Genomic DNA, 15,029 nt, shown 5'->3' with positions numbered 1-15,029 from the left:
CAAAATAAATATTTAGTCAGTATGAAAATCAAATGTGATCTGAATAGTGAATCTGAATAGATCTTTTCTTTTTTTTTTCTTCTCTTTCTTTTATTCTTTATTCTTTATCATTATTATTATTATTATTATTATTATTAAATTTTTTCTTGTTTAACTGTGGATTGTGTGTTTCTTTTATAATGGTATAAATGATTATTTGTGTAAATTAGGTTGTACGCCGACCATTAAGTAAATACTTGTTAGTTTAGGAATAAGGAGCAGGTAACTATAACATTTATTCTTCTTCCTGCTCCTTTTGTCCATGGAATGACTATTTATGATTGTGTAATGAAGAAACTATGATTGTATGATTCCATGTGGCAAATAAAAACTCTGAACTGAACTGAACTGAACTGAACTGAAAGTCACACTTGGGGAGCCAGAGGAGCGGGTTCTGGGTTCTGGGTTCTGGAGCGGGTGCTGAGCTGTGTGGCGGTGACTCACTCGGGGTCTATCAGAGCCTCCATGGTGGCGGTGAAGAGGAGCACCACGCAGGAACAACTGAAGGCGGCTCCGCTCTGCTTCTCCTTCTCCACGGAGTAGCGCGTCTCCAGCTCAGGGTCCACAAACCGCAGGGACAGCCGGTGGGAGTGTCTCCCCTTCAGACTGGCAGGCAGGGAGACAGGACGGAGACTCATCGTCACATTATTATTATTAGGGCTGTCAGTGTATATCGCGTTAATTAGATTAATTAATCACACAGCCAATTATGGCGTTATAAAAATTAACTAAAAACATTTTTTTTTTTTTTTTTTTTTTTTTATCTCATTCATTCCATAAGAACGTTGAATAAACATTTACAAACTTTTTTTTTAAATGGTCCATTTGCATGTTCTTGGTATCTGATTCTAGGGACATCTATGGATCTCAGGGAATGTACTCCCAGTGTCAGAAAGACTGTGTCTGTTACTAGGCTTGAGTAAATTGTAATGAACCAAATGAGAATAGCAATTCAATTATTATTATTATTATAATTTTTTTGACTGTAATTAAATCCTGTAATTAATTAGATACATTTTTTTATCGCCTGACAGCACTAATTATTATATACTTTTAATAAACCTACATTTACCCAGCCACCCTGCCTCACACTCCACAGAGCTGGTCGGTACAACCACCGTCTGCTGCTGTTGGTCACTGAGCACTAAGTGCCTTACTCACACCTGTACTCTGTTCTCTACTCACACCTGTACTCTGTTCTCTACTCACACCTGTACTCTGTTCTCTACTCACACCTGTACTCTGTTCTCTACTCACACCTGTACTCTGTTCTCTACTCACACCTGTACTCTGTTCTCTACTCACACCTGTACTCTGTTCTCTACTCACACCTGTACTCTGTTCTCTACTCACACCTGTACTCTGTTCTCTACTCACACCTGTACTCTGTTCTCTACTCACACCTGTACTCTGTTCTCTACTCACACCTGTACTCTGTTCTCTACTCACACCTGTACTCTGTTCTCTACTCACACCTCTACTCTGTTCTCTACTCACACCTGTACTCTGTTCTCTACTCACACCTGTACTCTGTTCTCTACTCACACCTCTACTCTGTTCTTTACTCACACCTGTACTCTGTTCTCTACTCACACCTCTACTCTGTTCTCTACTCACACCTGTACTCTGTTCTTTACTCACACCTGTACTCTGTTCTCTACTCACACCTGTACTCTGTTCTCTACTCACACCTGTACTCTGTTCTAGGCTTGGGTGGTATGACGGTATTACGGTATACCAGGGTATTTAGAGATCCCGCCGGTATGATTCTCAATACCGTGACGTCACATACTGCTATTACAGACACGGAGTTGATTGTAGTGCACAGCACGCGCCAGTAGAGGGTTACGTGGCTAATCGTTCTGAGCGCTAACGTCGGTACCTGGCTGGTTGCTGGCTAACTAACGTGGCTAATCGTTCTGAGAGCTAACATCTCTGCCTGGCTGGTTGCTGGCTAACTAACGTGGCTAATCGCTCCGGGAGCTAACGTCGGTACCTGGCTGGTTGGTGGCTAACTAACGTGGCTAATCGTTCCGGGAGCTAACGTCAGTACCTGGCTGGTTGCTGGCTAACTAACGTGGCTAATCCTTCTGAGAGCTAACGTCAGTACCTGGCTGGTTGCTGGCTAACTAACGTGGCTAATCGTTCCGGGAGCTAACGTCGGTACCTGGCTGGTTGCTGGCTAACTAACGTGGCTAATCCTTCTGAGAGCTAACGTCGGTACCTGGCTGGTTGCTGGCTAACTAACGTGGCTAATCGTTCTGAGAGCTAACGTCGGTACCTGGCTGGTTGCTGGCTAACTAACGTGGCTAATCCTTCTGAGAGCTAACGTCGGTACCTGGCTGGTTGCTGGCTAACTAACGTGGCTAATCGTTCTGAGAGCTAACGTCGGTACCTGGCTGGTTGCTGGCTAACTAACGTGGCTAATCGTTCCAAGAGCTAAGGTCGGTACCTGGCTGGCTAACTGGCTATCGTTCTGTGATTTGTTTACTTGGTAACACGGGCTGCTAAGGAATTTAGGTTCGAGGTTGAAGAAAGTGCACTTTTAGGTTGAAAGAACGGCCCTAATGTCAACGTGTTTCAATATAAGCGGTATGTATGGTGATAACGAGTATATTGTTAGCTCCTCTACTCACGCCTGTATTGTCTCTCTCTCTGTTCTCTACTCACACCTGTCTCTCTCTCTCTCTCTCTCTCTCTCTCTCTCTCTCTCTGTTCTCTACTCACGCCTGTCTCTCTCTCTCTCTCTCTCTCTCTCTCTCTGTTCTCTACTCACGCCTGTACCGTCTCTCTCTCTGTTCTCTACTCACACCTGTCTCTCTCTCTCTCTCTCTCTCTCTCTCTCTCTCTGTTCTCTACTCACGCCTGTCTTTCTCTCTCTCTCTCTCTCTCTCTCTCTCTCTGTTCTCTACTCACGCCTGTCTCTCTCTCTCTGTTCTCTACTCACACCTGTCTCTCTCTCTCTCTCTCTGTTCTCTACTCACACCTGTACTCTCTCTCTCTCTCTCTCTCTCTCTCTCTCTCTCTGTTCTCTACTCACGCCTGTACTCTCTCTCTCTCTCTCTCTCTCTCTCTGTTCTCTACTCACGCCTGTACAGTCTCTCTCTCCAGCAGGGCCTCATTGAGGAGCTTGTTGAGTTCCTGCTCGTTCTCCTGGGCGTCGATCACCCTCTCAGCCAGGTCCCTCAGTCTGAGCCTCCTCCGTGGGTTGGGGAAGGATGGATTCACGACCTGCAATGAACAGAAAGTCATGACGAAGAATGTCCCAGTTCTTCTTTCACATTAAAGATGATGGCTGGAACGGTATGTACGAAATTAAATTACCAATGCCACAATCATTATTATTTTCATTCAATCGGTCACATGTTGTGTATGTCATAAATGTCTATATGAATTGAAAATGGGGGACCCTGATGGAAACAAGACAAACGTCTTTCTCAGGTCTGCATCCCCTTAACAATTGTGTGTATTGAGCCGTACTGTATTGTACCCATTCTGCAATCTGTTAAATAAAGTTTTCATTCATTCATTCATTCATTCATTCATTCACATATGTATATCTCAGTATCTGTTCCAAATAATCATGTTAAATAACCCAGTTAATGTTCACTTCATTGAACTGCATAGTGATGTCATATGAAATACATTTTAAACAGAACATCCAGGAGCACAAGATAACAAGATGAAAGTAATTTTTCTCTTCATGAGCACTTTAACCTTGTGGTATAATTATGTCCTCATGTAAATATATCCCCCTCCCTGTGTTCCCTTTACCTGTGCCCCCCCCCCCTCTCTGTGGAATAAGACACCCCCCTCCCCTGTGTCCCCCAAACCTGTACCCCCTCCCCCCCCATCTGACCTATCAAATGGGACCACACACCCCCTTTGTTGAACTATAAAGGGCTCTTCCCGACCACAATCAAGGCTTTTTACCTGGGTAATTTCAGCTGATCACCTGGGGCGAGAGCCTCAGCCATTCTCTCTATGTATCTATCTGTTTGGTTAATAAACCTTGTTATTATCCAAGCCTCGGTTGACTGAGACATTCTTCATCAGGATATCCACAAATATCCCACAATTGGCGTCTACGAACTTGTGACGGACTTTTTGCGTCCTCCCGGCGTGCTGTATCATTCAACTATACAGAGAAAAGTGAGTATAATAGGATGGTCGACTAAATGTATGGAAGGAATTAAAATCTTCCCGCTTTTCTCTGTGCCAGGTGAATATTACAGAATGTTGTCCAATATTGAGATCATGGCTGAGTAAGAATAATGTGCATTAATATATCTGATCTGTATTGAGAATCGTACCGGGGAAACGCGTGTACCTGGGTCCTTATCTGGACAGATGTTCTGAGAGGATGGGTTGTTGTGCTATTCCCGGATTTGGCTGTTGCCAAACCGAAAGTTAGGGCACAAAATAAGGGTGTTGGTTTGCTACCCCTAGTCTAGCTGATGCAGACTAAAAATATAGGCAACAAAGGAAGATACGTGAGCTTATTATGATGTGATATCCTTGGAAAACGCTACTCTATTGGAACCTATTAATTACCAGAGTAGCGTCATAATATTCATTGTTTCAAGCCCACAATCTCTTCCATTTCCTGAAAACGATGTATTTGGATTGAATTCCAATTGATTATACAGATAGCGGGAAGATGACCAGCGCGCTCGGGAGTACGTGAATGTACATTTAACGAGTCGCAGGTCGAAGGGACCGTGAGTGTGATTAAAAGGTATATATAATCTAATATATCGCTATTAAATTTCGAAGTTCAGGATTCGGTCGTTATGACTTTAATAACGATGTATAGATATATCAAGGGATAAATGCCTTGTCGCAGCAGATGCTGGCCGACTAAACGAACAAGCGATCCAATACAGTCAGACATACACACACGTTAACTTATATGTATTAATGTTTGTTTGTCTGTTTAAATCTCGTTTGTATGTGCACAAGTATTATAGGACCCATCGCGTTGCTTTATTGAGTCAAGAACGGCTGCGGATAGCGCGACGAGCATTAAGAGACAAGTTACCGTTATACAAAGAATAACATTGAAGTGCAGTTCACGGGAACAAATTAGGATAGTAATTTCCGGAACCGGCCCACGGGAACAACCATTTGGAGAAGTATAGTTTTATCGTTTCAGTTTGTTTACGTTTCACATATGCACAGGCGCGTTCATTCGGTAACAAAACGCTGGTATAGGAATTCCAGGCTATTGAGAGCTCGTGGAAAAATACTGTTTGAATTACAAAGCGTTATTTCCGAGGCGAATGAGAACGCACGAACGTCGCATGGAGCGATGACGTCACGCTATGCGCGCCGTGAAGCTATGATTTTATATTAAACTATCCATAGGCGAACGTAAAGTTTAATGTGCCCAAGGCCGTAGGTGCGTGAAATCCACGTGTAGTATATGTTTTATTTGTATATGTATGTGCGCGCTGCCATTGGAAAATGTTGAGTTGCAGTGACGAGATGCAGGTTGCACCATCCCAGACCACCGGAGAAACGAACCGAACATTGCAGCTTTCCCCGGTGAGTATGAGAATCATAAATATAGATGCTTTGATTGATTGATTGAAAACTTTATTAACAGATTGCAGAATGGGTACAATACAGTACAGCTCAATACACACAATTGTTAAGGGGATGCAGACCAGAGAGAGACTTTAGTCTTGTTTACATCAGGGTCCCCCATTTTCAATACCAGATTTGTTTACATCAGGGTCCCCCATTTTCAATTCATCAGGACATAGTATGACATACATGACATACAGATAGTCAGTACTGCTACATCTATACATTTATGACATACCAGAATTGCAAATTCAGTACTGTTTGTGATACAAAAGGAGTCAAGAAAAGGGAGTACCTGTACATACACAACTATCATCCCAGTTACAGTAAATTACAACTATCTCAGATCACTTGAGTGTTTATGTTGCTTTAATTTACACATTGTAAGTCACATAAAGCTAATTACAATGTCTGTTTCAGAAATACATCCACATAAACAGCGTTAGATTAGACTTTATAAGCTTTCAATGTTAAAAAAACTTGGAACACAAACAACATAGATTATGTTTAAAAGTAAGATGTTTAGGTTATATTCACTTGAGTTAATGTGTTTATCTAAAGAACCAATGAAAGATAACTAGCCCTTTCCATTGTAAGACATTTTTAAACATGATTCAAAATGTGTGATTCATATGATGCTTGTGTACATATGCGATATGACATGTGTTTGTATTTACAGACAACCAAGAGATCTGGCTCTGGGTCAAGATGCAGAATGGGTGTAAACACATTGTATCACAAAAGTTGAAACTCCAACAATTTGCATGTCAACCGAGAGAAAGTGCAGAGCTGAGAGATAATCGATTGACCATTTGGAACAATTCTGCATCCCCACATGTAAATTGTGTTTACAGGAAGCAAACAGACAATCAAGAGACAGAAAGGGACTGAGTTAATCTACATTAGAACACAAAGCAGTTTGGAGCTGTGCCCCCCCCCCCCCCCCCCCTCTCTGTGAGACGATAGCAGACACATTAGAACACAAAGCAGTTTGGAGCTGTGCCCCCCCCCCCCCCTCTCTGTGAGACGATAGCAGACACATCAAAATGGGCACTTGAAACCCACAGGGTATGGTGTGAGAGAAACAAAGCAATGCAAATGCTCTGCACTATGACCACACCTAGAGACCCAACTTAGTATCTCTGAACTGAGAGACAATCGATTGGCCATTTGGAACGGATCTGCATTCAAACACCCACATGTAAATTTCTTCAGAGTGGACACTTGAGAGACAAAGCAATGCAAATGCCTACACTCGTGACCACAGACTTGATGAACTCACCTGACGGTGGATTGGCAACAGAGAACCACTTAATTAACATGAATTAGACACTAGTGATAAATTTGCAGTTATGAAAATCTACCTAACTCCCATACTAACAGAATAACTAACCAGTTGTTTTCATCTCTCTCTTTTCAAGAAGGCACACAAATTAGAGATATGATGTCTGAATAACACCAAACAAAGTGAAGTGCCTGAGATGAAAGATCAATGATGAAAACAACTTAAACATACTATCCCCTCCTTCTATTCTCTGCTTAACCACTAACTCCTTGCAAATTCCAAGTACTTTCCATGACTGCAAATTATCAACCACCAAAATTGAAACACAATTATCTAAATGTACAAGGTATACACGTACATTGATCATTTAGCTGACACTGTATGACAGGACATCACAAAGAGCACAACTCTATCAGCTGAGTAACAATGTTCATCAAAGTGTTGAGTGCCACAGTGTAGGTTAGTTTTATTAGTGTTGAGTGCTACAGTGTAGATTAGTTTATTAGGACAAATGCATGACAGTAAGGTTAGTTAGGGTTAGATGATAAGAAATGATTGTTTTTCATGCGCAAAATTAACTGGCTACCTAGATTTTATGTTTTTTCCCCATGCTATGCTATGATGAGCCACACTGAGATGTGAAGAACGCCAGAGAAGTCGTGGCGAGGTAAGTATCCTGAGGTACAGCCAACGCATCCTGAGGTAAGATCAAATTAAAATTTGACATCACAGACTATGAAGAAAAATAGCTATTTTATCTGATTCAAGATTTGGCCATTCATTTACTAATTTTATTTAAAGCCTAATGATAAGATTGTAGTGAATGTGACCTTCTTGACGTAAGGAATCACTGCTAATGCAATTGGTTTGCATTTCCTATTGTCAATTAAGTGATTTTATTTACAATGAATTGAATTAATCCCAAAATGATTTTCCACTTTAGCAGAAAGGCGTTGAATCATTTATGTGAGGAGTTTTTTAAGGCAGTGTTTATCACCCTCAGATCACGAATTGGTGAGAGGACAGGACGAGTGAGACGACGCGCGACCTGAACCACGAAGCTGCGGACACAACCAATGACGATTCGGACAATAAGAAGAGATCTAAAGACGATAAAGGGCGAGAATGTCTCCTTCACTATCGCAGCAAGCGGGCAGCCAGAGAGACGACGGTGCCACCCCGACCCTGCTGATAGGCTCCGACCATGCAGACCTCATAGTCCCGATAGACCGGGTCCACACAGGGCCCAGAGGCTGTCCTGCAGCAGTCGAGACCCGCCTAGGATGGACATTACAAGGCTCCCTCGCTAAGTCTCTTAACCGAACAGCAGCCACTAGCTGCCTCCACTCCAGAGTGACAGAAGAAGACACCACCCTCCTACAGCATGTCGAGAGGCTATGGACACTAGAGACAATGCCCTTTAAGAACGAAAAGAAAGACATTCGTTCCAAGGAAGACATTTACGCCATAGCACTCCTCGAGCAAGGGACAAAGAGAGTCAAAGTCAATGGAGTGATGAGATACGCAACTCCACTCTTGAGGCGAGAGGGTATGCCCACCTTCCACGCCCCAAAAGAAGCGACGGAGCGGTATCTATTGAACACAGAGCGGCACCTAGCCAGAGACCCCGCTCAAGAGACTGTGTACCGCGCTGAGATTAACAAACTAATCACAGCAGGACACATAAAGAAAATTGACAACCAGAGGCGACGACAACTACCGTGGGAGAACCATCCAACCCAGCCCACAGACATCCCCAAGAAAGTGGAGCAGAGGACCACGAAGGAGACTGACCAAGGAGATACTGACGAAGAGGAGATCAACCTTTGACGGCCTCCACCCCGGCACTGCAGACCAAACCCATCACCTGCAGATGGGAACCAAAGCCCCGACCATCAAGGTGGATTCCCATGACAAGATTGTCATCCGTGTGAGAGAGAGCGTCCTACTGACTAGCCACTACACCGGCGGGCCCTCGCCCTCCATCAAGTGGTACCGCAATGACGAGAAGAGGACAGCGAAACCAGCACAACACATTCAAAAACGGCCGCCCCCTCGCCCCTCTAGTACCGCGATGACGAGGAACGGGGGGGACCAACCACCACGTTCAAGAACGCCCTGACCACCATGTCTCTAGGCCTGATAGGGGCCAAGCGTGAGCACAGTGGCAGACATGTGATGGTGGTAGAGAACAACATAGGCTGCAGGAAAAGACCACTATAGTTGACTGCTACCGGTGACCCTTGACAAGGTACACAGGGAGCGGACGGCGACCTCCTGTAGGCCCCCTCTGAATGAACGACGACCAGTGAATGTTCCCGACTGCATCGTCAAGAAGAGACATCATCAGAGACCTGTAGAACAAGATACTTCTGAACACACATTGTCCACATTATTATGTATGTATTGGCCCTGCCACACGACAGACCGAGAACAGATGATCAACACTTCACAGCAACTGTCAGATTCACAAACAAGAACTGTTTCACAGAGTTCATATGTATCTGGAAAATTATTGACTAGGAATATGATGAAATACAATCAGTAAGATTGCATTAACCAATTTTATAATGACAATGAGAAATGATCACAGAGTCACATTACAAAATGGTATTGTTAAACAGGGCAGAACCAGTTGGATTGTTCCAAGACACCAAGTTTGTTTTGACCACAGAACAATGCATAACGATTATCATAATCACCTTTTATATTAACCACTAGGTTAACGGTTTTCAATTTTATTTTGACACATTAGCCACTAAGGTAATGTCTATTGTATATATTTATTTAATTTTTATGTGTTACTGTTTGGCCCTGCCACACGACCGACAGAGAACACCTTGTCAACAACGACGCAACATCATTCAGATTAATACCTTCACAAGCAGGAAACTTTTCACACAATTGTATGTATCTGCAAAACGATGAACTAGGGATGTGATGAAAAGAAATCAATGAGAAAGCATTAACAATGGTTAGTAATAATGAGCTAAAATGTATTGCTGAAGGAAGAAGTGACCACATGATCACATTACATCACATTAGAATTACTTAGGTTACAAAATTGTATTGTCAGACAAGAAAGAATCAGTTGTTTTATTCTATGCCTGATTCTAAGTAAAGACCAACAAAACTGAGGCAATCACAGATGAACGTGACACTCAAACTCAGGGTAAATACAACTGGATCCTAAGTAATTTCATCAAGAATCATCATAAAACGTGCAAAAAAATATATATATATTTTTGAACAGTTTCCCATAATCAATCATGTTAGTTTTATTAACCACCAGGTTAACGGTTGTTAAAATGTTTTTGTACACATTAGCCTTATGTGTAAATCCGATTCCTAATAATTATGAACACAATTTTGTTTTTTCACCCTGTGCATTCTGACCACACAGACAGTGCATGTATTTAATTGGTTTATTACGATGCCTGTATGCACAACGGACATGAACGACTGAAGGTATGCCAAGATATTTGCACAGCGATAGCTTCTAATGATTATGTTAATTGTTGTTTGATATCAGAGATGAGGACCACTCATTGATATAGGTATTTTAAGCGATTAATAAAAGAAAAGGGTGATATCTATTCCCACATCGCTGATATCAAAATAACACAGACCGCAGTCTAGTCGATCATGTCATGAATCATGTATGTAAATAATTCTATTAATCATGTATGTAAATAATTCTATTTTAAACTATTATCCCCACTTTTACCTGTTCCAAACAATCCTGGTATATTATACATTAATCTCACCCACATTATAAGAAAGAAAAGTGAGTATTGTGGTATAATTATGTCCTCATGTAAATATATCCCCCTCCCTGTGTTCCCTTTACCTGTGCCCCCCCCCCCTCTCTGTGGAATAAGACACCCCCCTCCCCTGTGTCCCCCAAACCTGTACCCCCTCCCCCCCCATCTGACCTATCAAATGGGACCACACACCCCCTTTGTTGAACTATAAAGGGCTCTTCCCGACCACAATCAAGGCTTTTTACCTGGGTAATTTCAGCTGATCACCTGGGGCGAGAGCCTCAGCCATTCTCTCTATGTATCTATCTGTTTGGTTAATAAACCTTGTTATTATCCAAGCCTCGGTTGACTGAGACATTCTTCATCAGGATATCCACAAATATCCCACAACCTCTTAACCCTTTAATCGCCAAGGACGACTTTACACGTCATTCCTCGCCATGCGTAATCTGCCAATGACGTCTAACAGCGTCTTTGAGATCAATATTTCAAAAATCTGTCATGGCAATCATATTTCACCCATGGAGACTTGAGACTTGCTGTTGATCTCCTCTCAACTCTCCAACGGTTCAAGACCGCCATCTGGTGGCCAATCGGCGAATCGCCAAAACCGGAAGTGACGCGCCGGAAGTGGTGCTCACCCATATTTCGTCCGGCCACTCGCTATCGCTAGCGGGACTCCAGCTTGATACACTGGATAGCAATCCGTTGCCAATAACTCGATAAACAACATGATTTGGACGTATATATTATTATACAATCTGGAAATGGATCGCATATATCAACATCCCATAATAGAGATATTTCTGCTCCACGCTGATCGCCCAACGCTACGAGGAAGCTGCGGTGAGTTTCAGCGTGTTTGATTATTATTAAACATACACACTGCTCCGATCAACATATCACCCATACTAAATAAATTATTTAACGTCGGCCACGGACTTATAAACCCCCCCCCCCCCCCCCTCCGGTCACCAGCAGATGATGAGGCATGACGTGTAGGACCTTGTACAATTGAAATTTTTTATCTGACGTCAATCGGTATCAAACTACATTTGATGATCTAATATATGTATTTAGGGCTATATAACTCACGTTCTGCAGAATGCTGCAAAAAACGATAAAAACATATTTATACTTTAGACCGTATTTTAGTATGAATATGTGAATGAAAAAGTAGAACGTTGCTACATCCTAAATGATAGATACTTGACGTTGAATGGGCCATAGTAATGTCAATTTAGCAATACAATTAAAAAAGTTATAGCCCTGCAAAGAAGGGGAACATCTCCATAGACAAATAGAGCTGGCAGAGGACGGTATAAGGATGGATATAAGCGTGGCAGAGAAAGGGCTAACATGCCCGTATTCGGGCCGACGTGCCCGTGGGCGGAACGCACAAAGTCACGGCACTTTGCGAGCGTCTCGGGCTGCATTTTTCGCCAAACATAAAAATTAACGAATTAAAGATCTTTTTGTTGTTGGGGAGCTCCAGTAGCTCACCACGTACCGCGAGTGCTATTTCAGCGCCGTGGACAACCGTGCTCGTCACGGATCTGGGGCTGAGCGAGTTCGAATCCCGGACTGCAGCCGTGCCTTTCCCAGAGTGTCTTCCCCCCCATCTGAACCCTTTCAGCCTGCTTCTGTCGGTCGAACTTGACCAAGTATAAATGCGATAAACGTATAAAAGAGCCAGGGAAATGGCCAAAGTTTAAAAAAAAATATATCTTTTTGTTGCCATTCGAATGCCACCACACTCGAACAAATCAGTGCCTCGGTTCTCGAGTTATATGACGATATGTCAGGCGAGCGACTTTTTATGCGCAAGCGTCAGGAGGCGCAAGCGTCAGGAGTCCACCCTGGACTCCCGGCACTCCAGAACTGCCAATCATCCGCTGATGGCGAAAATGATTGGTCAGCAGTGTAGCCAATGAGTGTAGCTTTCCAATGATACCCCATGTGGGAGGGGGGGTGCGCATATGGGATCTAGGTGAAAGTTGACGAGCAAAAACCAGAAGTAAATCACATTTCGAATGAATGGTCGTGGACGAGGAAATGGAATTCTGGAGAGCTTTTTTTTTTAACACGGTTTACCTGGATCTCTCCCAAAGACCCATTTTCTATACAATTTTGACCTGTACTACATAATACTTCAGGCTATGGATCTGCTGTGTTTAGATCCGCGGTGTTTTCCAGCTTATACTTTTAATTTTTTTTGGATATTGCAACCACTACAGAAAAATTTTAGTACACAAGTTCAAGTTCAACTCAAGTTCAGACCTCTGTTACTCTATTTCATTAGCACTAAAAGCTATGTTCCTTTTTTGCATTAGTAACTTCAGAATGTTATCTTTCAAAAGAGACCAGGCTCATGCATGTGCTATAAGTATAAAGTAAAAAGATAAGCTTTGCAAAAAAGAATATGCAGTTCTCAAGTTCAAGTAAATAAATGGCCACTTTTCTGGGTGCCTGTTAACTCATTCAGCGCCAGAGGGCGCTGTTTACTGTTACTGTTGAAAGGCCAGCGCTTTAAAGTATACGAATACGTGGCAGTGTTTGCAGGGCTAAAACTATATTATATATTATAGCTATGGATATAATAATATTGTTCATTTGACATCGAGTATCTATCGTTCAATTTGTGAAAAAGAAATATTTTTTTCATCCATACATTACCGTTTTATACCGTGGTGAATATGAGTATAGTTTTAGAGTAATCCTGTCTAATGCATTTCACAAAAAAACTTGCCGTTTCTCGCCCGTATACGCTACTATTTCTTTAAATTCTTTTTCATTTATTTAACCTCTATTTACCCAGGCAAGCAAGTAAGAACAAATTCTTATTTTATTTATTGTGAAAAGTATGCATAATGCTGTGTTTTTTGGGGGGGGGGGGGGGGGGGACCCTGCATATATCGGTATCGGTTGATATCGGTATCGGAAATTAAGAGTTGGACAATATCTGTATATCGCATATATCGGTAAAAAAGCCAATATCGAACATCCCTACATTATACATACTTTTAAGAAGAAACATCCTGTATTAGCTACTACACACACCAACAGATCAATGCAATTTTTAACAAAGTGCAGCAATTTTTGGAATAATATATATATAGCGCAAAGGACCTTTTGTAAACTCAAGCTCTTTTGAGGTAAAAATTAAACGCAGTACTTTCCAAGTACATTCCAGAACAGTTGACCATTGGGGAGAAAAAAACTCTTGATTGATCTCAATTTCTCTTATTTTTTTATGAACAAACCAGACTAAGAAAAAAAGTTATTTATTTAAGCGATTTATTATACTTTATACTTATACCACATGCATGAGTCTGGTCTCCTTTGAAAGGTAACATTCTTACACAATACACTCATGTGATTAAATGCATCAATTCTTTTAACTTTTAATTATTTTGCAGTTAATTAATTGAAATTAATGCAATAAAGTCCCAGCCCTAATTCTTAGTGATCTGAACCCTTTCACTGCCACACGACAGAAGGTTGACCCTTTACTATCACACAACCGACGGCGATGCTCCATCATTAGCATCGTTAGCTCCGCATCCGCGGAGCTAATGATGCTAACGATGGAGCATCGCCGTCGGTTGTGTGATAGTAAAGGGTTAACCTTCTGTATTGTCACAGTGAAAGGGTTAACCGGCTGTCGTGTGGCAGTGAAAGGGTTAAGGTTCTTGGTGATGATAGTGGTCCTGACTAAGGTACCCTGGTGTCCAGCTCCTCAGGGTCCTCTGGCGTGGTGCAGGCCGTGTGGACACTCCCGGTGGTGCAGGCCGTGTGGACACTCCCGTTGCACTCGGTGGTGTTGATCAACAGCGGGGAGTTCCCATTGGACGAGGTCACAGACAGCTTCTAATGGGAGAGGAGGACACAGGAAGTGACAAGGAGTGGTCTCCCACCGAATATATTGATATATTTAATCGAAGTTGATGAAATATCAACTATATATGTATATATATATATAGTAGATAATATATAATATAATGTATATTATAATTATAATTAATATTATAATTATAATATACAGTAGATAATATATAATAAAAATATATATATTATAAATACAAATAAGTCATAGACACGGTTTCCCTTTTCTTTGACATGGCACTGTAGGATAATGACGTCCTCCCCCATTCACCTTGTGTCTCCCCTAACGGTCCCCGGTCACGTTCCAACCCTCCCCCATTCGCCTTGTGTCTATCCAACCCACTTTCCCCCCCTCTTCCTCCCCCCAACTCACCCCCCCCACCCCTTTCCTTACTTCGTCCCTCTCACCTGATACCATCCCCCCTCCCCCCTCTAACTCACCCTGGCCTCCTCCCATTCTGGACCCG

The 15,029-nt window shown here is 42.3% G+C and overlaps 2 protein-coding genes across 2 annotated transcripts in view; one reads left to right on the top strand and one right to left on the bottom strand.

Moving 5' to 3' along the window:
- The window catches only part of LOC311245883 (adenylate cyclase type 3-like), a gene marked incomplete at both ends in the record, with an annotated part of 29,188 nt that extends 14,169 nt beyond the window's left edge, over positions 1-15,019 (bottom strand). The window contains 4 exons of the mRNA XM_084335910.1: positions 484-645; positions 3,128-3,270; positions 14,401-14,547; positions 14,957-15,019. Coding sequence (XP_084192036.1) covers positions 484-645; positions 3,128-3,270; positions 14,401-14,547; positions 14,957-15,019 — 515 coding nt within the window. The remainder of the gene's footprint in view (positions 1-483; positions 646-3,127; positions 3,271-14,400; positions 14,548-14,956) is intronic.
- The window catches only part of LOC311246140 (adenylate cyclase type 3-like), a 114,594-nt gene that overhangs the window by 80,384 nt on the left and 19,181 nt on the right, over positions 1-15,029 (top strand).

The sequence above is a fragment of the Notolepis coatsorum genome (genome assembly GCF_963971535.1).
Source record: "Notolepis coatsorum genome assembly, chromosome: 19".
NCBI classification, from domain to species: domain Eukaryota; kingdom Metazoa; phylum Chordata; class Actinopteri; order Aulopiformes; family Paralepididae; genus Notolepis; species Notolepis coatsorum.
This window is presented reverse-complemented; position numbering and strand designations above follow the sequence as displayed.